Source organism: Vicugna pacos, chromosome 6 (assembly GCF_048564905.1).
Source record: "Vicugna pacos chromosome 6, VicPac4, whole genome shotgun sequence".
Lineage (NCBI taxonomy): Eukaryota > Metazoa > Chordata > Mammalia > Artiodactyla > Camelidae > Vicugna > Vicugna pacos.
This window is the reverse complement of record NC_132992.1, coordinates 70443494-70471381: the sequence shown is the minus strand read 5'-3', so window position 1 is coordinate 70471381 and position 27888 is coordinate 70443494. Positions and strand designations below refer to the sequence as shown.

General features: G+C 39.6%; 2 protein-coding genes across 6 annotated transcripts in view; one reads left to right on the top strand and one right to left on the bottom strand.

Annotated features, from left to right (window-relative positions):
• Window positions 1-27888, top strand: part of HEATR4 (HEAT repeat containing 4) — a 72222-nt gene that overhangs the window by 12588 nt on the left and 31746 nt on the right. For 2 of the 4 annotated variants that reach the window (XM_072963384.1, XM_072963387.1), the window contains exon 1: window positions 23402-23693. The gene's annotated coding sequence lies outside the window, so the exon portion shown is untranslated. Of the gene's footprint in view, window positions 1-12550; window positions 12686-23401; window positions 23694-27888 lie in introns of those variants that run through there. The other 2 variants (XM_031679211.2, XM_072963385.1) reach the window with 2 other exon arrangements.
• Window positions 7973-27888, bottom strand: part of LOC102545132 (acyl-coenzyme A thioesterase 1) — a 40241-nt gene continuing 20325 nt past the window's right edge. Inside the window, exons 1-3 of one of the 2 annotated variants that reach the window (XM_072963389.1) lie at window positions 19497-19941; window positions 11605-11807; window positions 7973-9471 (exon numbers count right to left, since the gene is read on the bottom strand). In XM_072963389.1, the coding sequence (XP_072819490.1) occupies window positions 8866-9471; window positions 11605-11709 (711 nt within the window). In that variant the 5' untranslated portion in view covers window positions 11710-11807; window positions 19497-19941 and the 3' untranslated portion in view covers window positions 7973-8865. Of the gene's footprint in view, window positions 9472-11604; window positions 11808-19496; window positions 19942-27888 lie in introns of those variants that run through there. The other variant, XM_015240760.3, reaches the window with a different exon arrangement.

Here is a 27888-nt window from a genome sequence, read left to right as displayed (position 1 = left end):
TTCTGATTGGTGCAAGGTGTTTGGGGTGAACTACAAAGTTAAAGGGAATAGTCCTTAAAAGAGATCACCCTCTTTTGACACCACTTGTAAGTTTGGGTGAGACAAAGCTTCCCAAAACTACCCACAGTTTCAGTAATTTTCCTAGCATGACTCGCAGAACGCAATGAAAGCCATCATATTCCTGGATATGACAGGAAAAGATACGTACTAAAATCAGCCAAGGGAAGATGTGTACAGGGCAGAGTCCAGGTCAGTTCATAACATGGAGCTTGTGTTGTCCTCTCCTGTGGGGTCAAGACGTGTTACTCTTGGCCTTGATGTGCAGTACTTTGCACAACCAGGAAGCTCACCTGAACCCCAGTGTTCAGAGTTTTATTGGGCCATTACATAGGTGTGGTTGATTGACTGCCTGCGTGGTTGATCTCAGTCTTAAGTCTGCAGGTGGACTGATACCCGAAGCACCTGCTCTGAATCACACTATTGGTCTTTCTGGTATGGCCAGTCCCTACACTAAGGTGTGGACAGTGCCGATCCTAAATCATCTAGTGTGACACAAGGCCCCTGGGCAAAGATACTGGTATCAAGCATAATATTTGGATAGCCTAGAGATTACCTTTAGTAGCCAAGGGTAAAGGTCAGGCCTCTCTTTTGGTAGTGCTGATTCTTCAATACATAATTGGGAATTTTTTATGACTTTCTTTTCACTTCCGTATAGAGCCTTTTAATCTGAAGCCAGAAGTTGTCTGTACATTCTTAGCCTCATCTCATGTGACCACATGCATCCTGAGTATAGAATTACTTTATTCTGTGGCTGTGTTTTCTCTTATCTTGAATTCTTAAAGCTAAGTAAACTTGGTGCTGAGCAAAGCCTATTCTGTTTTGTAATTTGTTAATCTAAAACCAACACCACTGGGGGTGGGAGAGGGATAAAGAGTTTGGGGTTAGCAAACACAAACTACTATATATAAAATAGATAAACAACAAGGTCCTACTGTATAGCAAAGGGAACTATATTCGATATCTTAATAATAAACCATAATGGCAAATAATATGAAAAAAATATATAACTGAATCACTTTGCTGTATACCAGAAACTAATACAACATTGTAAAGCAACTATACTTCAATTAAAAAAAAAAAAGACCATTGCTGCTAGTAGAACACAGCATGTGTTGCAATCTTCTCTGCCTTAATTTTTTCTCATGCATTTCCAACCTCTTGTTTTAGCAAAATTATGAGAGATTTTCTTAACTCTTCCTTCTGAATTCCTAATTTGGCTGTTAGCCATTGTCCGTTTTCTTTTTTTCAGCTCATCTACTGAATTGTCTATCTCAGCGATCATATTTGTAATTTCCAATAAATTATTTTTCTCCAATTTTTAAAAATTTTCTTCTCTTCCAGTAAAATATTCTCAAATATAAAATCTGAGGATGTCAATGAGGATTTTTTTCTAAATTATATGTGGTTCTGTGGATTATCTGTGTTTAATCCTGGGTCAGTGGTTCTGTTTGCTCATTGTAGTCCTTGTGGTTCATGCTGTTGGTTTTCCTCATGGTCCATTTATATTTATGAATGAAGGGTTAGAGTCATTGGTTTAGATAGCTTGCATGTTTCTTCTGCTGTTGTAGAAATCTTTTTTCTCCAACAGGCCCCTTCCTGAATGGCAAGTGACTGTAGGTTCTATATAAATGTATGAGGTGTATTAATGTCACTAACAGGCTTAACTTCAGGTTTCTGAATATGCTGGCTCACTGGGGGCAACTCCCCTGTCCTATTTTTTAAAAAGAGGACTTTATTCTTTTTTTTCTTGAACTGGAGGTATTTAGTTTAGTCACCCCTTTGGACAGAGCTGCCTCCCTCTCCTCATTGTGGAGATTTGAAGCCTGTATATTTACCAGTAGGATATTCCCTCAAGCAAATTCTTCACATTTTATTGAGTGTGGTCTCAAGTGTTACCTGGGGCTTAATGCTCCAGGAAGTGTAGCTCAGTTAGGATGTGTTTGCCAAAGAGCATGACTGGCTCCCTATGCCACAACCATCCTGGATGCACTTTTAATCAACATCACCAGTTTATTTCCCTTTCCCGGGAAACAGGATGACAATATTTCCCAGTCTCCCCTGTGGTTTTGTAGGTTTAGATGACTAAGTTCTACCAAAGGAATGACGGCCAAAATGATACCCCTTGGGCTGGTCATAAAACACGATTCCTTCTATTTCCTTTCCTTGGCAATTGTGGAACCTAACACAGGCGTTCCAGTTGGCAGAGCTACATCTTAGAAAAAGGTCAGCTCTGTAAAGCAAGGCTTAAAGGGGTGCTACTGACGATTGGTGCCCAACTTGCTTCAAAATGAGGAGAGTGACAAAACTTGGGTGAAACCAAGATGTCCTTCAGTAGGTGAATGGAAAAACAAACTGTAGTACTTTCAGACAATTTAGTATTACTCAGCAATAAAAAGAAAATGAGCTATCAAACTATGAAAAGACATGGAGGAATCTTAAATGCATATTACTAAGTGAAAGACACTAATGTAAAAAGGCTACATTCTGTATGATTCCAACTCCATGACATTCTAAAAGAGACAAAACATGGAGACAGTAAAAAGATCAGTGGTTACCAGGGGTTGGAGGGAGGGAGGGTTGAATAGGTGAAGCACAGAGGAATTTCAGGGCAGTGAAACTATTTTGTATGATACAGTAAGGATGGATTCATGTTATGACACAATTGTCCAACCCCATAGAATGTATACCACCTAGAGTTAAGCCTAATATAAACTTAGGACTTTAGGTGATAATAATGGATCAATGTAGTCTCATCAGTTGTAACAAATGTTAGGACTTGTGTGGGATGTTGATAGTGAGGGAGCTGGTACGTATGTGGGGCAAGGGGCTGTGTAAGAAATTTCTGTACCTTCTTCTCCATCTAGTATGAATCTAAACATGCTTAAAAAATAAAGCTTTTAAAGAAATAAGGAAATTTATTGGATAGTAAGTCAGGAAAAGTTCTGGCTTCATATCTGATTGATTCAATAGCTCAGTGATGACACCAAGAACGGTTTCTTTTTTGTCTGCTCTGACATTCACAGTGTCATAAGGTGGCTGCCGGAAAAATTGGGGCTTCTTGCATCTTTATTCATATCTAGTGGGAGAGAAAACATCCAGAATTCCAAGTATGTCACCTAAGTCACGCACTTTCCCCTGGACAGAATGTTGAGATGTACTTAAACCAAATAGGGATCACTGTCATTGCACTTGCCATCAGGGTGGAGTTAGCTTTTCCTAAAGCCCGTAGTGGCAAGAGATGGCCAATAAGTGAATGAAAATCAGGAATTCTTAAAACAGGGAGAAGGGTAATGTTTGCTGGGCAAGCACTTGACGATATCCCTGAGAGCAGTGAAGGGTACCTGCTATGGTATTGATGGCTTTATAGAAGTTAGAATAAGAAAGGAAATTTTTTAGAATTTAGAGAAAGAAAATATGAGATTAATAGGAATTACAACTATCAATGGGACTAATTAGGAATTTGGAGGTTGACTTTTAGAAGATTGTTGTGCTTTAGATTTGAACTCAGAATTTGACATTAGAAAAAACATGTTAGGAAACAAAAAGAAATCAAGCACATAGCAGTATTGAAGATGAAAAAATTCTTCCTCAGTGTATCTTCAAATTTCAGAATCAAGTGGGATGAGAGACACTGTGGAAATGATTCAGGTGAAGCGTTCAGGTGATGCCATTCCAAGATATATCATTTTGGTATATTGATTATTTTGAGCTAAAGGCACTTGAAAAGCAGCAGGTACAAGAAGGGCACTTACATTACTTTTCTCCCTTGAAAGCAGAAGGTCCAACTCCCATGTGACAGCTGCCCTCCCTATACCAGGAGGAAAGATCAGTCTTATCACCAGAAACAGGAGTCAAACCTGAGAGAATTCTACATATGATGTTAGAAAACTTCTCTTCCTTGAATCTCCCCCATATATTTTTTTCCAGTTTCTCCTCCCTTCAACATAGTACATAAATACTTAGGTTTTTCCGCTTCTTGGGGCTTCATTTTCTTGTGGAGTCTTCTATGTACATGTAAAAATAAACTTGGTATGTTTTTCTCTTGTCAATCTGTCTTAAATCAAGTTTATTCCCAAGCCCAGCCAGAAACCCGAGAAGAGTAGTGGTAAAGTTTTGCTCCCCTACACAGGTGAGATTAGGTGAATTCACATGCATTCCTGGCAGGAATTTTGTTGATATTGGAATAGCAAGAAGTATTGAAATAGAGCCCAAAAGGATGTTGCAAAAATGGAAAGGGAGGCACGAAATCTGTGTCAGATTCCGAGAACCTCTTCTGGATGAATCTTTCAACCAGTATAGAAGATACAATATTCTTAACAGTAAGCTCAATCAGAGGGCTGTCCTGACCACCTGAATTGCTGATGCAGAGAAGAGATGCCACCAAGAGTGAGGGGCAGCTGACTGTGGGGCTGAAAAAATCATCTTTTTCTACAGTAGACAGGGAATCACCCAGTTTTTCTATTTTCAGGAAGTGAACTAAGCTCAGTATTCTGTGGTAATATCATAAAACTAATACCATAAAACTAAGACAAAAAATGTAAGCAAAAAAAATTGGGCGCCATTGGACTTTAATATGGAAGTAAAAAATATGTTTTCCATGAAAAATCAAGAAATTACACTGGTGTGACAGTTTACACATCCTTACAACTTCAGTGAGCTAGTTCACCTTTCCCACTGCTTTTCTCCATAGTTTCCAATTGGTGACCTACTTTAAAGTTTCCTCCTCCACAAAGATGATTTTTTTTTATTACAGATATAAAGCCTTTCAATTTTGTACTGATTAATTTAGTGCTCTAGGATTTGATTAGCCAAGTTCCTGCAGACTTTATGATTCTTAGAGTTTTTTTTTTAATTGTTTAGGAAATATTTACTTCAGGATAGTTTTCTTTCAGGGACTTAGCATTATTCTTCTAAATGTCTATAACAATTTTTTTTTTTAAAGTAAATGTCCTTTTCCTCCCAGTGGCCAGATGGCTCTGGTGGAGCGGGCTGGCGCTCTCCGAAGTCCATAAAACCCCCACTCCTGGGCTCTTCATGTGCCTGGAGTCTACTGTCAGCCTTAACCCCCACTCCTGGATCCTCTGTGTGCCTGCGTTATTTCACAAAGAAGATAAAGAACGTTTTTCCTTGACATGTGTTTACCTTAACAGAACTAACCACCCAAAGAAATGGCTAATCTCATCATTCCCCAGGCAGACAGGCCTCACTACACATCCTGCCCTTCTTGGAGTCCTATTATTCAGAATAACCCCTGACAAGTCTTACCTCACTTGTAACCAATCAGGTACCTGTGCACAAGCTGATCACACAGCCTCCATCCCTTTGTGTTCATAGCCCCTTCCCCAATAAAAGACCCTGCACGTTCACTCCAGCGCTCACACAGGCACCTCTCATCTGTGTGGCCCACTGTTGCCTATAGCAGCATATCTATTAAACTTCTCCTTTGTTTCTTAAACTTTTCTTTGTCTCTGGTAAATTCTTTTACCACTCATGCACCAGCTTGCCATGTGCCTCAATAGCTATTATCAGAAAGGACACAAATAACAAATGTTGGCCAGGATGTAGAGTAAAGGGAACACTCACACACTGTTGCTGGGAATGTAGATTGGTGCAGTCACTGTGGAAAACAGTATGAGGTTTCTCAAAAAACTAAAAGTATAACTACCATGTGACCCAGCACTTCCACTCCTGGGTATATATCTGAAAAAAACAAAAACATTAATTCAAAAAGATACATGCACCCCAGTATTCATAGCAGCATTATTTACAATTGCCAAGGTATGGAAGCAACCTAAATATCCATTAACAGATGAATGGATAAAGAAGTTGTGAGATACATATATGCATATGTGTATATATATGCAGTGAAATACTACTCATCCATAAAAAAGAAGTTTTGCCATTTGCAGCAACATGGATGGACTAGGAAGGCATTATGCTAAGTGAAATAAGTCATATAGGGAAAGACAAATAATGTATAATATCACTTATATGTGGAATCTGAGAAATACAACAAACTAGTGAATAAACCAAAAAAGAAGCAGACTTATAGAGAACAAACTAGTGGTCACCAGTGGAGAGAGGGAAGGGGGAAGGGGCAACATTGTGGTAGGGGATCAAGAGATACAAGCTATTAGATATAAAATAAGCTACAAGGATATATTGTACAATACAAGGAATATAGCCAATATTTTATAATAGCTATAAATGGAATATAACCTTTAAAAATTGTGAATTACTATACTGTAACCTGTAACACATAATACTGTACAGAAACTATACTTCAGTTAAAAAGAAACACCTGGATATGTGCAATGAAAGAAATAAAATGGAGAAGACCTCCAATAAATAAATAAAGATAAAAAGGTTAGAGACACACACCCAGCATGCACACATACATTGCACCAGTGTTGGTAATGCAACAGGGGTGTCTCATACAGTGCCCCTGATGGTGTAGACTGACAGTTTCCAGAACGCATACTAAAGAGTCATAAAAGTGTTCATAACTTTGACCCAGTAATTTCCTTTCAAAGTTATCTCTCTTAAAGAAGTAATCAATGACACACACAAAGACTGAACACATGTACAAGTCCTGTCACCACAGGACCAGACTTTATAATGAAAACCCAACAACAATGTCAAGGCCTAATAATAGGGGATTGGTTAAATGAAGGATAGTAGCACCAATGGAATATGAGTCACTGTTTTTAAAAAGTCATACGTTTGAAGAATATAATATAAAAATGGTAAAATAATCATCATATGATATTAAGCAAAAAAGGATGTACATGTAATTGAGTAAAACTCAATACACACAACAAAATCCCAGTTTTCTAAAATACTCATACATATGCAGAAAATAAAAGGCTGGAGGAAAATGGAAATATACTAAAATGTTAAGTGTACTAGTTTCTAGTGAATGGATTATATGCAGCTCCTTTTCTACTGAATAATCTCTATTTTCTAAGTTTCCTATGAAATTTTATTACTTTAGATTCAGAGAAAAAGAAATCCTATCAGTTAAGACCCATACCAAAAGCCACTATCCCTCTGAATTCTTTACTAATTTTCACCTCAGTAGTATGTCGTTTCACTCCTCTCTCCAGAACCCATGCCTCTGGCATCTCTATTCTGCCTTTTCTTACCTCCTCCCACCCAAAAGAATTTAAAGAGGAAATTATCTTGGGTCTTTTGAAATACATAGTCTACAATTTGAATGGGTCATTAATTGGCCTTCAAATCTCTCCTGCTTCTGCTTTTTATCCGTCATGATCAGCCCCAGAATCTCTAGAGAAGCCTGGCATTCCAGCTTGATAAACTGGAGGTTCCTTCAATGTCTTGGATCACCCTGTTTACAGGCAGTAGTGGAAGGAGAGATACAAAGAGAGGAGAGAGGAAGGGAGGAGTGCAGATCACTTACACATAGTTAACAATCAAGGGAAGGGGTGTTGGCATCTTGAGGTGTCTGTCAGGTCCTGTAAAACCATCACAGCACATCAAGGCCAGGGTTCAGACATGGTTCCAGATCTACTCCTATATGTAATTTTAACATCTGGTACCCTGAAACAACCCCCATCCTGACACTGCCAAGTCCAGGAATTCCACCGAAAACTTACACAGGAGAAAGAAGAGCCACTTCCTTTCCCTGTGGCTGGTGCTGTTATCCCACAGAGAGCATGGATGGGCTTAGCAAGGAGAGAAGAAACTATATGGGGAGACTGAGCCCCAAGTCTACAGGTACTATGCAGAGAATTTCACTGAGTCTCGATTTCGTCAACTGTAAAAAGAAGATGACACCTGCCTCACAGTGGTATAGAAGAAAAAGCTGACAAAACAAAAAGCACTGTACAGTTTTGAGTTTCAGGGAAAAACAAATGTCAAGAATTGCTTTATTGAAAAAGAAAGTTGAGGAAACAGAACATCATAATCATAAATTAATGTATTTTTAAAATTTTGAACACATTAAACTTTAGAAAAGATAAGTAAGTTTATTGTGGAATTATTTCTATCAAGTGTTGGGAATACTAAGTCATCATTTATTTGCAAGCTAATCATTATTAAAATCACTTATGAAACTCACCAAAATAATGTTTTACCAGCTTTCAAAGCAAATAAATCATAAAGGTACATATGTGTCAATAGGAACATAGCTTAGTTTATCTGCACTAGGAGAATCCTTACTCATTCAAGGAGTAGCTATCAAAGAACTAAAAATGCATTTGCTTTGAAAATATTTAGTAGTTTTACATCTAAGTAGAAATCTAATTTAGTAACTGTTAGTAACTTTACAACTAAGTAGTAATCTAACTAGATTAGTAATTAATGTAACACATCCATTCTTAAAGGAAAAACTCAAAGCTGAATAGTATTTTGATATTTTAAATGCTTTTCTTCCACAGTAGTCATTTATTCATTAATAAATTAAGTATTAAACAAATTAAATTATAATAATAAATAATTCAACAAATAATTACTGTGCGCCAGTTGAGTACCAGGCATGGTTATCAGGTATTAGTTTTTTCCTTTCAGAGGTACAGCATTATCGGTTGTGTGTTGTTAGATACTAAAAGGTATGCTTTCCTCCACCGTTGTGTTTTCTGTAGAATCACTGTCCCCTCAAACAACTGAAAAAGTAAATAATTTATAAATATCTTGAAAACTTATTAGTAAGTCCAGTTTAACAGTGAAGGGGTGAAAAACTCTATGTAATTATTGAAAAGAAAAAAATCTACACAGACACACTAATTGTGGCAGCTGTTCCCAAGATAGATTAGCATCAAAGATGCCACACAATCAGATAAAAGCTTACAGTTTTGCTGAGATTGTCCTCTTTTCCCTACCCAAGTGTTTGTGGAAGAAAGTCTGGAGCTGCTGCCAAGCATCCATCTGGGCTGTGGCATGAGCCCTGGGCTCCCCTCCCCAGATGACAGGACCACCCACCAAGGTGTGTAGGGAAGCAGGGCACATGGGGAAGTAAGGAGGCTCAATATATTGCCCCGCTCCTGGGTAACAGATGATCTGGGGCTTCTCCTTACCATGGGCCTGTAAGCGTTTAGAGGCCTCATTAGCAAAGAATTCACTCTTCCAGTTGTGGTCATCCTGACCTACCAGGAACAGGAAGGCGCTCTCAGCTCTTTCCAGAGGAATGAGGCTCTTCTGGTTAGGTCCTTCCAAAGGGCTGTTCAGGACCTCCAAAATGTCTGCAAAGCCATCTTTGGTCACCTTGATTCGCTTTGGGTTGAAACCCAAGGGAGGCAAGGTCTCACCTTTGTAGTGTAAGTTTCCCAGGGTATTGGCCACAGAACCATTGATTATGACAGGCGCGGTGATGCCCTTCAGGAACGAGGCCATGGAGAGGCAGAGTTCACCCCCCTTGGAAGTCCCAAGCAGCCTGACTCCTGGACTCTTTACCTGAGAAAAAGACAGAGGGAAAAGGAGAATGAGTCCAAGAGAAACAGTGCAGCGGGTGAGTAGAGCCTGTTCTTGAGAGTCAGGAGGAACTGAGCCTGAATCTGGGCTTTCCTATTTACCAAGGTTTGCAGCCTTGGGATGCTGACTGTCCTTCCTCTCTACATTGCTTTCCACAATGTCTCCATCACCATTCTTGGAGACTTCAGCAGTCTCGTGGATGACTACTGAATACACTGGCCGTTCAGTTCCTTAACCTCCAAACCACCAATGATCTTTTTTTCTACCCCACCTCAGCCACACACTCCCACTGTCATAACCTAAACCGAGTCATCAATAAGGACATCATCTCCAAAATCTCAGGCCCAAGCATTCTACTCCCTAATCACCATCTCTCTTACTCTAGTTTAGCCATTCTAGTAGTCTCTTTGAGACTGACTACCACTTTCTCACTGTCAGTACCTCGCTCATGTTCTCCATTCCCACCTCATTCAGCTTAGATTTCAAGCTTCATCGTTAATTTTGCTCCCTTGCAAACACTCATAACTCCTTTAATACCTCTCTTGGTCATATTTGCCTGGAAAAATACTAACCTCAGTTAAATCCACCTACTATTCACTTCCTCCAGGTCTGCATTTGTGCAGATGAACACTGATGGAGAAAAAAATCCATGCTTGTGTGACAGGTCTTACTTTCATGTCATGACCATGAATTTCAAATAAGCATCTATATTGCTCCTCAGTCCTGCCACCCTTCACTGATGTTTGTTTTTCACTTCTCCAAAAGACCATTTCACACTGTCCCCTATCTCCAAAAGCCCATTTAACTCCCCTCCCTTTCACTTTCAGCCCTTCCTACTTCATGGAGAAAATGGAAGCTATTAGGTAGGAAGTCGTCCTCATTTTCCCCTGCAAAATCTACTTACTTCCACATGAGCTCAAGCTCTCCCCTTCCTCCTGTTTCCCAAGTGTCTTTATTCTTCTCAAAGGCCACCACTCTGTCTCTGCTTAGATCCCATCCACTCTCATTCTCAAGGACTTTGCTCCTGTAGTTACTTCCTCACTCTCTCTCCTTCATAACTCTCTTCTCTGCTGGCTCAGGCCCATCAGTACCGCACGCTTTATAATGTATTACATTTTAATAACAATTCCCCTTGACCTCACATCCACTCTGCTCTAGTTTCTACTCTCACAGCAAAACTTGTGGGGAAAGTTGTCTGTAGTTGTTCTCTTTCTGATCTTCATTGTCTGCTCAGTCCCCTCCAGGGTACTTGGCTTTGCCCTATTCCAGAAGGCCTGCTCTTGTCAATTACCAAACTCTTGTGTTATAAATGGCCTTTTGCTTGACCTCTCAAGAGCAGTCTTTTTTTTTTTTTAACCTTATAGATTCTATGACAGCACTCTTGACTGATTTCAACCATTTATTCCCCTTAAAAGTACCAAGAATTAGATGATGATATTATCATCCCAATTTTTCAGAGGAGGAAACAGAGGCCCCAAGGTCATGGAACTAGTAATTGGTAAAATCAAAATTGAAATTTAACTTTTCTCTGTCAAATATTTTATGCTGGTTCCACTACACTCCATCACCTTTTCTGAGAGCTCCAAAGTTTTCATCCACTTTGAACTTTGAACTCTGTTTGACTGTAAAATAAGAGAGGTTAATCTTTGGATCCTCTGATATCCTGAGCCTAGAAACCTCAAAACATTTCCTAGGTTCTTGACCACCAGCTCCTTCCTTAAAACTTCATACTCTGCTCTTAGAGGGGCACAAAGAAGGGATGGTTGTTGAATACAAACATTTAAACTGGGGCCTTCTGGGGCCAGGGATCCCCTTCCCTTTCTGCCTACTTCCTATATCAAACCGAGGGTTCTCAATGTGTTTGGGCTTGTAATGAAATGCCGTAAAATACTAGAATTTAAAATTCCATAATTCCAACTAGGACATCTTTACCAGCAGGAAATCTTTTAAAGTAACATCTAACTGCATAGAAGCTGTCTGAAAGAAGTGACTATGAAAGGTAGCGTGTGTTGGGGACAGGGAGTGATGGTCATGAATTTGTCAAGTTGTGTGAAAATCAAGAGCATTTAAGAGGAGAGATGACATATAGAACACAAAACTTAGAGAAGTGCCAACCTGAGGGTGATTAAGCAGGTAGTTCACAGCTTCTTCAAAGTACTCCAGATGTAGGTTTTCCATGCCCATGGGGAGGTCTTCATAGTTACAATAAGCCAGAGCCATCACAGCAAAACCCTTCCCAGCCAGCAGACTAGCTCGATATTCCAGAAGGCCACCTCCAACTCCAAAAATGTCCACAATTCCAGGAAAGAGCCCAGGTTCTTAGGAAGAAACAAAACAAAAAACTGTTCTTGAAACTCTTTGCACTGGTGTCAGAGCCATTTATTGCCTCCTTGGTGATGTCATATTTTTCTGTTGACAATCAGAAATGCTGAAAGACTCTGGTCTTCAAAGATGCACAGTGTTTTGGACTAATTCTACATTCCCCTATACACCCAGAGCCTCAAAGTAATTTACAGACAATGAAAACAGCAAAGTCATTGCCCTCTACCCACTACCCTCAAAGTAAAACAGTGCCAAATGCTAGTGAGGATATGGAGCAACTGGATCTCTCATACATTGCAGGTGGTGTGAAAATTAATAAAGGAATTCTAACAATGGATTTCAGAGGACAGAAGGGGAACTCTCATGCGGTACCACACCACATCAGTTATAGGAAAAACTGTCAATTGCAGATCAAACAGAAGAATCATCAACAGGAAAGAATCATCAATCAGAGGACCGAATAAGAAAAGATGTACATTACATCCCTTCCAACAGATCGACTACCCCAGCAACTTAGCCAATGAGAAACCATCAACCCTGAACTCTGATTTTTCTACAATGGACTTTTATTCAAAACAACCCCTCCTGACTTCCTCCTTTCTGTCTATGAAATAACTTTCCTCTCGTTTTGTTGGGCTTCCCTATGGTTTTTGCCATGGCTTTCTGACCCGAATTGCAATTCTTTGCTATTCCAGAATTAACCTATTTTTGCTAGTAAAATAACTGCTTAATTTTTCAGGTCACTATTACTTGGTGATCAGAAGTGGGACCCAGGGAAGACCCCCAACAACTCCCAGGCTGCTGAGGAAACAGGAGCCAGTACTCAGAGAGCCCAATGAACTCACTGCCTTCTAGCGGACCCTAGAGTTTGAGAGTAAGTCTGTCCTGGATTTTAAGCTCCATTCTGTGCATTTTGAACTCTCCAGCTTTATTCAGAATCTGTTTAAAGGCTTTGACCTTTCTGAGAATACTCCTTTGGCTTTTGGGCTGATTCCTTTAGGAACTGGGCTATGCCTATTGGGACTGTGCTGTTTAGGATTTTTTCTTTTGCTCTAGAGAAAAACATTAAGAAATAGTATCCCCATCATCAAAATGCTTTGAAGATGCCCCCTTTCTGTGATCCTAGCTGATTTTGTATTTGAAACCTTGGTCTCTCCTCATGTGCATTTCTAACTAAATGGATCGACTTAATCAAAAGTAATTTAGAACACCAGTCAACATTATGGGGAACTTTGGAACTCCCCAAACTTAACTTTCCCTAAAACTGAATTGGATGCCTATTTTGATTGGCCATTTAAGGTTTCCAAACATTATCAGGAATTTAGAAATTACCTCTATAAAATACAGTTTCTAAATTAACTAAGTCAAACAACATAAAGTCTTCTGAGGCCCCTCACCCTCTCCCTTCTATGCCAGACAGGTATTCAAACTTCCCAACCTGGTTGCTTAGACTTCTGTCAGTTAGTACACCTGCTTGTTGGTGAGAGTCAAGCCGAACACTGGATGAAGCTTACCTGATGGGAACATTCTGAACAGATTTAGGAAAACAAAGCCCTAACTTTTGGAAAAATGCTAGAATGCTTGCTGAAAACCTCTACTGAGCAATTACAGTAGCTTTTCCTAGACATGTTGACTGGAACAAAATTCAGTCTTGCACAAAAAAATCTGATGAACCTGTTCATGACTATAATTGATTTCAGATTGTTTTCAAAGAACATTCTGTCTTCCTTCAGATGTTGAATCCACTCAGGTAGTCTTTAACTTTATTAATGTGCTGAGCCAGGATCTTCCTCTTACAGTTAAAAGAACCAGGGTGGAATAGGAAACTTTGTCCACTCCAGATTAAGATAATTTGACAAATCAGCTCGTTTGCACCCCAGATGAGTCAACTAAAAGAAGCACCACTAGAATTCTTAATTTTCAACTTGGGCAACTGAAGGTCACTAAACAGAGCTAAAAACCTCCTAGTTCCCCTATTACTGCAAAGAGCCAGGACATTGAAAAAAATGTATTTACAGATTTTAGCTCTCTGGGTGCCTTCAGCCCTTAGCCAGCCTTTCCAAAGAGGGGGCTCCCAGGAACTACAGAGGCTCTTCCCAATTCTCCCTCGTGATTGTCTCAGAGAAACAGTTCTCCAGATTGGTGATAAATCTCTCTTCCTTACTGACACACCAGAGATACTCTCATGCACAAATCCCACTTCTATAAAGCAGCCCTGCTTTGGAGTACTGAAACAGTTCAAATAGTGGGGCTCTCTAGTGAATCTCAAGAAGTTCCTGTCTCTGAATCTATCCCCTTTTGTTGAGGCTTTTGAGGGATATGTACCCTTTTCTCCTTAGTTTCTTCACCCTATTCATTTACTAGACCAAGACTTCTTAGAAAAGTATCATGTTAGAATTTCTGTCTCTAGAAGGGAGAAATAATTCTGGAATTTCACAGTGGCAATCAGAATAGCCAACCAAGTGAATTAAATGACACCTTTTATTGGCTCCATTTCTGACAGCACTATAGCTGAACCTGGGGGACACTAATCAATTGTCCCTTTTGGATCAGCCACCATCTTCTTTATGGGCAAAATCTTCAACTGATGAGGGCCGAATCCACAGTGCATCTCCCATCAAGTGTGAAACATATCCTTCGAAACCTCTCCTGAGAATTAATCAGTACCTTAGAAATAAAGAAGTTTTTCAAGGCATCAAGTCCATAATAGAGGATTACAAGGCTCAAGGCCTCATTATCCCCTGTTAGTCCCTGGAATACTCTTATTTAGTCTGTGAGAAAACCCAATGGCGGAGGCAGAAGGTTTGTCCAGGACTTACGAGCAATAAACAATATTTTTATCCTCCACACCTTGTTGTTCCTAACACCCACACACTACTGACATCCATTCCCAATGAAAGCAAGTTTTTCACTGCAGTTTATTTATACAGTGCATTCTTTAGTATTCCAATTGATAAGGCTAGCCAATACATTTTTGCTTTCACTTGGGAAGAAAAGCAATACACCTTGACAGTAATGCCCCAGGTTACACAGGGAGTCCTTCTTCATTTTCACAAGTCTTGAAAGCTGATTTGGATGATATACACTTTTCTGCAGGCTGCACTTTGTTACAGTATGTCAATGATTTGCTTCTCTGCTCTCCTCAAAACCCTTTGTGGGAAGACAGCATCCCCCTGTTAAAACTTTTGGCCTTCAAGGGACACACACTCTCCATAGAAAGTTTGCAGTTTGCTCTAACTCGAGTTGGATATTCAGGACACCTGACAATAGCAACACTATATTTGGATCCAGGTAGATTTTGTGACATCCTAAACTCCCCAAAACCTAAAATTAAGTTCTAATTATAGGTTTTCTCGGACCAGCTACCTACTCTCAAAATTAATTCCAAATTTTTCTTTTATGGCCCAACCCCTATATACTTTACTAAAAATCCAGTCTTGCCAGAAATTCTAAAATTCCCACTCCCTAGCACTGTACATGCATTAAACAATGTCTATTTGTTGATAAAATGATAGCATTCATGAACAAATATTGGTAGGGAAATATTAATAAGGTCACAAAAAGTACCTACACCTCACTTGACTTACCTGTGCAAAAGACAGTCCAGGAAAGCCTATATGCACTCTTCCCACACAATTTGAATTGTCTAATGGGCCGTTCACATTTTGGCAAATGGATTTCATACAGCTTCTTCTGTCTCATAGATAAAAATGTTTTATTCACAGTTTGTATGTTTTCTCACTGGACCAAAACTTTCCTCTATAGAGAAGTTACTTCTTCCTCTGTAGCTAAGATTCTGTTTGAGATCATCCCTACCTGGGAACCCCTCTTCAACTGCAGTGTGATCAGGGAACCCATTTTACCAGTCTGGTACTTCAGTAAGTCTGTGCTGTTTGTCTGGTTTTACACCACTTTCACTGTGCTGTCTTACCATCCTGAATCCTCAGTGTAAATCAAACAAACAAAGGGCACTATTAAGACTCAATGGCAAAATTTGTAGAAACTCTCCAAATACCTTAGCCAAAAATTGCCATTGGTCCTTCTAAATCTCAGATCCACTGCCTTTGGAACTCAAACTCCACCCTTTGAGAGAGTCACAGGATATCCAATGCACCTGGCCCCTGCCACTTTTGATCCGCAGCTGATAAAAGGCAGTACACTTCAATATTGTAAAAGCCTATTTGTTTCCAGGAAAAACAACCATGCTTTGGTAGAGCAGCCTTTTCTCAGTGAGCTCGCAGGGTATGAAGACTTTAAGCATCATACCTTACAACCTGGAGATTTTATCTATTGGAAAAGACACCTCCAGAAAGACGCTTTTAACCTCACTGGAAAGGCCGCTTTTAGGTACTGCTAACCTATCCTTGTGCTGCCAGACTCCAGGGAATACTCTTCATTTCATGTGACATATCTAAAAGAGCACCAAATCCTGACTGGACCTCGTACCATATGAAGACCTAAAGTAAAAATTTCCTGAAATTAAATCAGACAACATCTGACCAGACAAGCTTTGCCAAGATGTCCAGCCTAGGACTGTTAGACAGTTCAGGATTCACAGAAGTCTCTTCTCATCTGAATCATTAACTGACTCCGGATTCTTATCCAAATTCAGGGTCTCTGGACTTGCAACCTTACAGGCTGTATTACTGATAACACATTTGGTTCCTAAAGTTTGTTTGAGATAACAGTACTATTTTAAAACATCTTTGAAGTTTCTCTATCTTCACAAAGGGCTCCTCAGCTATTGCTTTCTGTCTGTGCCCCAAATGTACTCAGTTAATTCTTTCAAACTGAGTGTGCTCTTGCTGTATTCACCATCCTAGTTTGCTTTCATGGCTGCTTAAATGGGGACTTCCAGGAGGCATACATGACTCTAGGTTTGCCTCCATAGGGAGAACTTTTCTCCCTGCAATCAGAGTAAGTACCAATAAGTATTTGTTCAGTTGGCAACCTTCAGGCCTACCGTCCTGGTTTAAAACCATGATACAATTTGGAATTGTTATGTTACTTTTGATTCTATATTTGTAGCCTGTCAAACCTATGTTAAAAACAGTGTACCTAATGAGGAGATGATCTCCACTGTTTAGGATCCTGATAAATATTGACTCAAGATGAAAAGTACCTGAAAGTTCTCCCATCTCCCCCTCCTTGTTACTCAAATGTGACTTCAATAGGTTTCTAGTCTCTACAGTTTCCCTCCAACGAAGGACATGACAGCCAGGAAAGCTCCTTCCTGGCACCAACAGACAAAAGACTACTGACTCTTCAGCAATCTGTTTGGAGAAAGGTCTTGATTGAAAGGGGAAAACTGTGAAAATTAATAAAAGGAAACCTCACTGAAACGGAGTCAGGACGCCAGAATGGGGAGCTCTCAGGAGTACCACTCCTTATCAGTTACAGGAAGAATTGTCAATTACAGATCACAACAGAAAAATCAACAGGACAGAATCATCAGTTGCAAGCCCCAATGGGAAAAATTGTACAGTGCATCCCCTCTAAGAAATTGACTACTCCAGCAACTCAGCAATGAGAAACCACCATCACCTCAAATTCTCACTTTTCTCCAATGTACTTTTGTTCAAAACAACCCCTCCCAACCTCCTCCTTTTTCTCTGTAAAATATCTTTCCTCTCTTTGGTTTGTTGGATGTGCATATTGTTTTTGCTGTGGCTTGCTTGTCCTAAATTGCAGTTCTCTGCTATTCCCAAATTAACCCATTTTGGCTAGTCAAATAGCTGACTTATTTTTAAGGTCAACAAATGCAAAATGATACAGCCACTTTGGAAAACAGCTGAGCAGTGTTTTGTAAAGTTAAACATATACTTAAGATATGACCCAGCACTCTCACTCCTGGGTTTTTACCCAAGAAAAATGAAAACTTGTGTTCACACAAAAACTTGGATGCATGTGTTTGCAGTGACGTTATTCATAATCTCCAAAGATGTGAAACCCAAATATTCTTCAGCTGGCAAATGAATAAACAAACTGTGGTACATCCATATGATGGGAAACTTCTAAGAGACAAGAAGAAGAAACTACTAATATAGGTAGCAACACACATAAATCTCAAATGCATTATGCTAGACTCAAAAAGCTACCTACTGTATGATCCTAGTTATTGGATATTTTCACCATTTATATAAAAAGTTTGTATTTGGTGTGCAAAATTTAAAGAATAATAATAAAGCAAACACTTTATACCCAACACTTCAAGAAATAACTCAGTACTTACCATCAAAGCCCCCTAAGTACCTGTGCCCTTTCCCTCACTTTCCACTACCATAGATTTTGTCTCTTGATTTTCTTATAATATTATACTTACATATGTATCTTAAATGGCATTTTGTTTATTTGCTTATTTTTTGAGTTTTATCTAAATGTAATAATACTGAATGTGTTCCTTGGGGACTTATTTCACTGAACACTATTTTTGAGATTCATCCATGTTGATTCTTGTAACTGCAGTTTAATCCCTTTTCCTGCTGTAAATGTACCTCAATTTATTCATTAGTTCTATACGTGACAGACATTTGGTCTGTTTTTGCTCTTAGAAACATTAATACCTCTTGGTGCACATGTACCAGGAGCAGAATGACACAGTCAACTTTCTAAAAGCAAATTGCTTCCAGAGCAGATGAATAACTATATTCCTTTTATGTGAGTTCCTTTCCCTCCACATATTTGTTAACAATTGGTAATGTTAGATTTCTAGGTTTTGGTAAATATTGAGGGTGTGAAATGTAGTGTATAGGTTTGGTTTGCGATTCCAATTCCTAATTAGGATAATATATTTTAATTTTTTCATTGGCCAGTTGCTTTGTATATAATGATAAAATTAACCAGTAATTTCAGGTGATTTCCAGTGGATAGAAAGAGGCCTTCCTCCTTCATGCTAATTTTCTTACATCTTAGTATACTGTGGGAGTTAAAACTGTTGACTGAAATAAAATCACACAGCATGAGAGTTGCGAGTTAGGTTTCATTTGGGGAAAAATGAGGACTATAGCCTGGGAGACAGCATTTTAGATAGCTCTGCATAACTGCTCCAAACAGGTAGGGGGAACATCATTATTATATATGATTTCAGTCAGCAGGGGAAGGTGCAGTCCAGCCCACATTTAGGCAGAGGCTTGCTGCTAATCATAAGGAGCAGATGTAACCGTTAATAATTTTAGTGTTTTTCTAGATATGGGAGACACGAGAATTTATAAAATCTTCTCCTGAAAAAAATCTATCTGAAGGCCTGTTCTGCCAGTTTTGCCCAGAGCAGAGTGCCTCATTCCTGATCTCGATCCTGAACAACTGTCAGGGTGTGTTGAACAGCTGCAGCAGCTCATGATTTAATCCTTGTAGAGAGAGGTGGCAAATGCAAATTTTTAGTTGGCAGAAACAAAGTTGCAAAATTGCGAAACTTGAAAGAAAACGTTAGACTGGATACCTCAAACTATTTTTTTTTTTTTAATATAACTGTCTTTCCCCTTTCCTTGTGATGTCCTTTATCTGACCGCTCAGTTTTGGAGCCACAGAGCCACCTCCCCAGCCTGCCTCACAGTCCATTCTCGTCTTCCCAAAAATTTCAGGCCCCCCTGGCTTCCGGAATGTTGGGAGCTACCTACATCCTTTCTTTTGTCTCTCAGAGACAAGAGGAAGGCAGTCAGAAACAGCCTGGGAAGCTGCCGGCTCACCTGGCGGCAGGAAGAGCGTGGCGCGCACCCGGCCCGCGCGCACCGGCTCGCGCCGCACCCCGGGCGGCAGGAAGTCGCGCTCGTGCACCGTCTGGCTCAGGAGCCGCCCGGTGTCGGGCTCGTGGCCATCGAGCACCTCCAGTTTCACGGCGAAGGGCGTCTGCACGTCTCGCTTCACCAGCCTCAGCACGGGCTTCTCAGGTTCTAGGGCCTAGAGCTGGAACCCGCGAAGCTGCCGCCCAGCGCGGGCGCGCGCGCCAGGTCCAGCCCGCCGTAGGCGTCGGCGCAGTAGCGCGCGTGGGCCCGGAAGAGCGCGCCCTTCTCGTCGCGCAGGGACGCGCGCAGCGTGACCCGCTGCCCCGGGGCCAGGCCGCACACGGCGATGCGCACCGGCTTGTCCCAGGGGCAGCGGCCCTCGGGCTCCAGCGTTATTGCTGCCACCGAGATTGGGTCACTGGGTCTCAGCTCTGTGGGTCCTGCCAGCCGCGGCCACCTTGTCAGGCACCGTTGGAAGAATCTGGACCGTCGCAGGAGAGCCGGAAATGAGTCCACCATTTTGATCTCGGATCAACTGAACAGGCTGTGGAGCAATTTAGAAACTGATTAGGGCTGCTCTAGCGGCACGCTGCCTATCTGCAGCCTCAGCGCCCAGTGGGGCAGAGCAGCCTGCTAAAATTGAGTTTGGAGGGCCAAAGTCCAGCCAGTCAGTGGCCCACCTTCCAAAGCAAGAGGGCAACTACACAGAAGAACTTTATGTTGGGAAGGAATTTCCTGGTTCTGCCCCTCAGAATCTGGCTCGTACAGAGCGGGCTGGACCAGGCCTGCCCTGGCCTGCCCTTGAGGGAAATTGGTACTTAGCACAGTTACAGTAGCCAAACTTAATAGCCAAGAGGAGTGGACTGGAATTGAGTTTTATCACTTTGTTAAGCAATTCACACTGGCTAATGAACATAGAACTTTTCTTTTAAAATGTGCACCATGGTGTTTTACTTGTGTATTATCTGTGTATATACTTGCTTTCCACACCATCCCACATCTGAGAGGCCTGGCCTCTTACTAGTTGTATGACCTTAGCTTCATCCCTTATGGATGTAAAAATCGCCAAATGAGGTAATAGTTAATGTTTTGTTATATTGGTCTCTCATGTCGCTCCATTTAGGCAAATCTTATCTCTCTCTCACTCTGGACCTTCTCACCTTTTCCCACTTTTTCATAAGCTGTGGGTTCCACCCAGTGGTGAATTTTTCATCGTATTTAACTGCAGGTGTCTTACAAGGCCTTGAATTTGATTTTACATTTATAAATTCATATCCTTTTTTATTAGAGAAGTCTGCAAATTGTATAAACTTAAAGCCCACCAAATTCGTGTTTGCCTCTGCTCCTAATAAGGTCACCCCCATGAGCTTTCCCAGAAACTTTTTACCTAGTTTCAGATGTTCTCTAGTCCCCCTGGTCATTAACCATCCAACTCCCTTTAGTTCCAATTACTTTTGTACTGGTTCTGTGGCATACTTCACAGTACATTTATTTTTTTCACAAGAGTCTCAGAAACTAAAGAATTTAATTAATAACAGCTAACTCTTAATCCTTACGAGAACCTTAGGAGAAAATTAAGGCCCAGAGTGGTGGCCTGATTTGCTGAAGGTTAACACAGCTAGAATGTGGAAATGCTGGGATTTATACCTTTACAATCTGATTCCAAAGCCCTTTCTGTAAACCATTATGCTCTAATTGCCTTTCACATGATGGTGTTCTATGTCAGAGATTTGGGAAACACTCATATACTGTTGGTAGATACATACACTGGTATGACTTTTTCAGAGCAATCTGAATAAGAATATTTAACAGATGCATTCTCTTTGATTCACAATTCCCCTGCTAGAAATTTCTCCTAAGTAAATATTCATAAATGCATGTAAATATTTGGCTATATCAGTGCTTATATCGTTTTAACAGAGGAAAAGTTAGAAACAAACTAGCAATATAAATTTGGTTTAATCAATTTAATTGTAATATAACTGTATAAAAGGAGAGCAGTAACCATTAAAAATGATACACCAGAAGAATATGAGGAAATTTTCATAACATTGAAAGCATGTAAAGAACAATTTGTAGAACTTAAATATATATATAAACATTTTTAAAAACAAATAGTAGAAGCAGGGAAGGTATAGCTCAGGTGGTAGAGCACATGCTTAGCATGCATAAGGTCCTGGGTTCAAACCCCAGTACCTCTTCTAAAAAAATAAGTAAATGAATAAACCTAATTACCTGCCCCCTCAAAAAAGAGAGAAAGAAAAAACAACATATACAAAAAAAAAAAAAAAAAAGACTAGTAGAAAACTACCCTAAACTATTGTGTCTTAGGCTTTGGGGTATTATGAGCAGTTTTAATTTTCTTCTTTCTCCAACATTTCTACCACAGGGGGAAAAAAAAAATCCATAGCTTTTATAATTAAACAGGGTTAAAAAAAAAACTGGTAATATACAAAGATAAAATTTACCATTTAAAAATGCATATTTAACTAAGTACATTCACATTGTTGTGCAACCTTTAACACTATCCATCTCCTTTTTCATCACCCAAACTGAAATTCTGTACCTATTAAAAAACAACTCCCCATTCTTCCCTCTCCACCACAGCCCCTGAGAATCACTATTCCACTTTCTGTCTCTATGATTTGACAATTTTAAATACCTTATATAACTGGAATCATACAATATTTGTCCTTTTGTGTCTGGTTTATTTCACTTTGCATAATGCCTTCCAGGTTCATCCATGTATGTACATATATCAGCATTTTATTCTTTTTTTTTTTCATTAATTTATTTTTGGGGGGATGAGGTAATTCGGTTTACTTTTTAATTTTTTTTTTTGGAGAGGGTACTGGGGATTGAACCCAGGACCTTTTGTATACTAGGCATGTGCTCTACCACTTAAGCCCTACCCTCCCCCCATTTTTTAAGGCTAAATAATATTCCATTGTATGTATATAACACATTTTGTTTATCCATTCATCTACTGATAGACATTTAGGTTGTTTCCACCTTTTGGCTATTGTGAATATGCTGCTATGAACATGGGTGTACAAACACCTGTATGAGCCCTTACTTTCAATTCTTTGGGTGTATACCCAGAAGTGGAATTGCTGGATTACATGGTAATTTTGTTTAATTTTTTGAGGAACCTTAACCAGGGTTTTAATGTTTAATTTTTTAAAAGTCTTTCAGTCATTTCATCTCAGAGAACATGTCCTTTCACCCTTTTTGTGAGGGTCCCAGGATCTGAACACAAATTGAGGCACTAAAGTCAGTGCTCAGGTTGGTCAGCAAGAGGTGGTGACCACCTGAATAGCACAGCCCTAGGTCAACTTGAAGACAGAACCTTATACCCAGAAATCTTCCTTACTGTCATGACAAATCAGTTCTTTTCACGAGGGGAATCCGGAAGACTAGTATTCTGTAGGCCTGGAATTTTATTATTAAGAATATAGGACTTGAAGAGTACCCTTGTAAAAACAGTGTTATTGGCTGATAATCCGGCCAGAATTTGGGGAGCAGGAGAGATGGAATTGAATGTTGTGAAGGAAGGAGATTAAGCAGGGGCAGAGATGAAAGAGGAATGGGAAAGGCCCCAAAGATACTCATTCTGCTTTACCATTTGTTCTGTCAGCCTGGTGGTCTGAAGCATGCCAGAAATGGGTGTTCATGTGTTCCCTGCTTTGCATCTTTCTCAGTAGGACTTATGAACCAATGTTGAGGGGGTGGGGGGATATTGAGCTGCATAGACCTAGAAATTTATTTTTCGAAGGGTGACCAAGAAATCGATTTGGCCCCCAACCAATAAGTACAATGCAATTTCTCAAAGCTCACTTTACAAAGAAGAAAATTAGTAAATAGCTGAAGACATCCCTGATTGAACGGGCAGGTTCTCTGAGTAGCCTCAGGGAATTCTAAACAGATGGTTGCCTGGTAACCAATAAAAGCAGCTTTGGAACCTAAAACTAAGGAAGGTTAAGATGACAGAACCTTGCTTCCCTTTGAAGATTGTGTGTGGGAAGCTCTTTTGAAGGTAATTTCAAAACACTGATGCTTCATTAATATGTGAAGGAGCTTATTATCATCAGCTGATTAAAGACAACCAGAAGTAGTTGAAAAGATTTTGGAAGAGGTGCCAAAGGATCAGTAGTGCTTCAGGTACTAATCAGCACTGATCTTAGTCTCTTTTCTCTGGACCTCATGTTTCTGGGGTTTTTTTCTTTTAATTGAACTACAGTTGATTTAGAATGTTGTGTTAGCTTTAGGTGTTCAGCAAAGTGATTCAGATATATGTATATATATTCCTTTTCAGATTTTTTCCATTATAGGTTATTACAAGATATTGAATATAGTTCCCTGTGCTACATAGTAGGTCCTTGTTGCTTATCTGTTTTATATATAGTAGTGTGTATCTGTTAATCCCAAACTCCTAATTTATCCCACCCTCCCTGCCTTTCCTCTGGTAACCATAAGTCTGTTTTCTATGTCTGGCAGTCTATTTCTGTTTTGTAAATAAGTTCATTTGTATCATTTTTTTAGATTCCACATATAAGTGATATCATATGATATTTATTTTTCTCTCTCTGATATACTTCACTTGGTAGAATAATCTCCAGGTCCATCCATATTGCTGCAAATGGCATTATTTCATTCTTTTTTGTGGCTGAGGAATATTCCATTGTGTATGTATGTGTGTGTGTGTGTATATACATATATACACATACATACCACATCTTCTTTATCCGTTTTACTGTCAGTGGACATTTAGCTTGCTTCTGTGCCATGGCAATTGTAAATAGTGCTGCTATAAGCATTGAAGTGCATGTATCTTTTCGAATTAGAGTTTCCTCCAGATATATGCCCAGGAGTGGGATTGCTGGATCATAGGGTAAGTCTATTTTAGTTTTTTAAGGAACCACCATAGTTCTCCATAATGGCTGCATCAATTTACATTCTCATCAGCAGTAGGACATTTCCCTTTTCTCCACACTGTCTCCAGCACTTACCATTTGTGGACTTTTGAATGATGACCATTTTGACTGGTGTGAGATGATACCTCATTGTGGTTTTGATTTGCATTTCTCTAATGATTAACGATGTTGAGCATCTTTTAGTGTATTTATTGGCTATCTGTATGTCTTCTTTGGAGAAATATCTACTTAGGTCTTCTGCCCAATTTTTGATTGCATTGTTTATTTTTTTGATACTGAGCTATATCAGCTGTTTGTATATTTTGGAAATCAATCCTTTGTCACTCGCATCATTTGCAAATATTTCCTCCCATTCCGTAGGTTGTCTTTTTAAGTGGTTTCCTTTGCTGTGCAAAAGCTTTTTGAAGTTTAATTAGGTCCCATTTGTTCCTTTATATTTCCATTACTCTAGGAGACAGATCAAAAAATATTGTTGCAATTTATGTCAGAGTGTTCTGTCTATGTTTTTCTCTAGGAGGCTTATAGTATCCGATCTTACATTTAGGTCTTTAATCCATTTTATTTTTGTATATGGTGTTAGAGAATGTTCTAATTTCATTCTTTTACATGTAGCTTCTGGACCTCAATTTTGAAATCTGTACTATATAAGAGTTGGAACAGATCTTCTTTATGGTAGAGTTTCCAGAGTAATCTCAGGAGACAGCAGTATATCTGTGTTAGTGCATGGCAAAGAATGGTAATTAGAAAGTAGAGGGGAAAAAAAAATGAAGGGAACTTTCTGGTAAGAGGCAGCAGAGAGAGGGGATTTGAAATAAGGCAGATTAAAAAGCTGTGTTCCCTGATCCTACTCTCCCCAGTAGCCAAGCTTCCTTCATAAATCTCACAGATACCTCTTGGGGATGTTGTTTCTCTAAATTTAATGTGTATTGGAACTTCTGAGAGCTTGTTAAAATGCAGATTTCTAGGCCTCACTTGCGGCCTACTGCATCAATATTCAGGAGTCTTGGACATAAGGATCTGTATTTTAACAAACTCCTCAGATAGGTTGATGCAGAAGGTCCTCTAACCATATCTAACACTTTCCCAGAAGCTGACTGTCCCCTGCTGGGCCCAACCTCAGAAATTCAGAGTCTGTTGGGGGAGATGAGAGTATATTACTTTTTTAAAGCTCTCAGAAGATACTGTGTTAAGGTTACAGCCTTTTCTTCTGTGGCAGTTTCCACTGCTTTAATAACAGGAAAAAAAAAGATATTACTCCTTTTAGCATGCATTATTTATTTAGCCCATTTCAATTATTTCTGCAGAATAATGGCACCAGACCACGGGGTGAGGGGAGGGGACTGGGAAGGTGACTAGGAGAATGGAGCTAAATTTGGAACTGCTATCTGAGCTAGCACCCATTTTGACTCTGGATTCTTACACCAGGCTTTAACTGGAGGCATGTAGCATAAACCTTCCAACCCTACCCTTGCCTATCCAGCCAAGTTCTAGAAGTGCAAGAGATGGTGCTAGTGGTTGCTGCTTACCAGATTACAGGGCCTGGTCTGCAGTTACGCCAGGTTTGAATAACTTTAGGGTGCTATTTATTCAATTTCTTATGCTGTCAGTGCACAAAAGCACCTAAGACCTGCCACTCTGCTTTTGGTTCTTAAGGGCCATTTGTTGGGAGTGGACCCTGCCTCAGTGTTGGTCCAGGTAACACTTAGTTTGGATAATATGGAGCTTCCAAACTCTGTTTGTAGGTCTTTTCTTCCTTCTCTATGCATCTTCTCTTTTCATTGCCTAGGGCCCTAGTATTCCTAGACTGTTCCCTAAGTGCCCAGTGTCTGTGGGGCCCCAGCGACTTGCCTTCTATTAGCCATGCTCTATATCAATAATAAAAATTCCTCACATTTATGTAATACTTTGCAGCTTGCAAAGAACTTCCATACATGTTCCCTAATTTTGAGCTTTATATCAACACTAAACTAGAACAGGTATCAGACTATTTTTAGACTGACAAACAGGCAAACCAAGGATATTAAATCATTTGCCCAGGATGACATGATTGGGAAGTGCAGAACATGGCCTGACGCTTGTCTTTTGACTCTTTTTTTTTTTTTTTAAGTACCTCATTCCTTTTGTCTTTTGACTCTTTTAAGTCTGTCCAGGACAAGACTCTTCTGACAGACCTTAAGACAATTTGTCCTGTTCCAGTTCCATTACAGTACATATCTATCATGTATTTCCTTCTTTTTCAACAAGCTGTCATCTTAGATGATAACTATTCCTTGAGATTTATAATAACTGATAATGATAATATGGTATTCTTTCTGGGATGTTGGCATTGTAACTAAAGATTCTATATGTCACAGGCTAAAGGGCATATATCTGAGGACACCCAAAGTCATTCTATATAGGTAGTCATCTTGGGGTAAAATCAGTCCTCACTCTGTTTTTCAAGTGTTTAGGATCAAAATGCCCCCTGATTTAAGGGCAAGATATTGACACATTGATATGTTAAGAATGATACACCTAATTAAACTTATAAGCTTTTGTACAGCAAAGAAAACATTAAGCAAAACAAAAAGAGAACCTACAGAATGGGAGAAAATATTTGCAAAAGATGAGATTGACAAGGGCTTAATTTTCAGAATATATAAACAGCTCATACAACTTAATAAAAAAACAAACAACCCAATCCAAAAATGGGCAAAAGACCTAAACAAGCAGTTCTCCAGTGAAGACATACAAATGGCCAATAGGCACTTGAAAAAATGCTCAATATCGCTAATTATCAGAGAATGCAAGTCAAAACTACAATGAGGTATTACCTCACGCTAGTCAAAATGGCCGTCATTCAAAAATCCACAAATGGTAAGTGCTGGAGAGGGTGTGGAGAAAAGGGAACCCTCCTACACTACTGGTGTGAATGCAGTTTGGTGCAGCTGTTATGGAAGACAGTATGGATATTCTTCAAAAGACTAAAAATAGACTTACTCTATGGTCCAGCAATTCCACTCCTGAGCATATATCCAGAGGAAACCTTAATCCAAAAAGATACATGCACTCCAATGTTCATAGCAGCACTATTTAAAATAGCTAAGACATGGAAACAACCTAAATGTCCACTGACAGATGACTGCATAAAGAAGTTGTGGTATATTTATACAGTGGAATACTACTCAGTCATAAAAAAATAAAATCAGCCCATTTGCAGCAACATGGATGGACATGGAGATTGTCATTTTAAGTGAAATAAGCCAGAAAGAGAAAGAAAAATGCCATATGATATCACTTATATGTGGAATCTTAAAAATAAAAAGATACAAATGAACTTATTTACAAAACAGAAACAGACTCACAGACATAGAAAACAAACTTAAGGTTACCAGGGGGAAGAGGGTGGGAAGGGATAAATTGGGAGTTCAAGATTTGCAGAC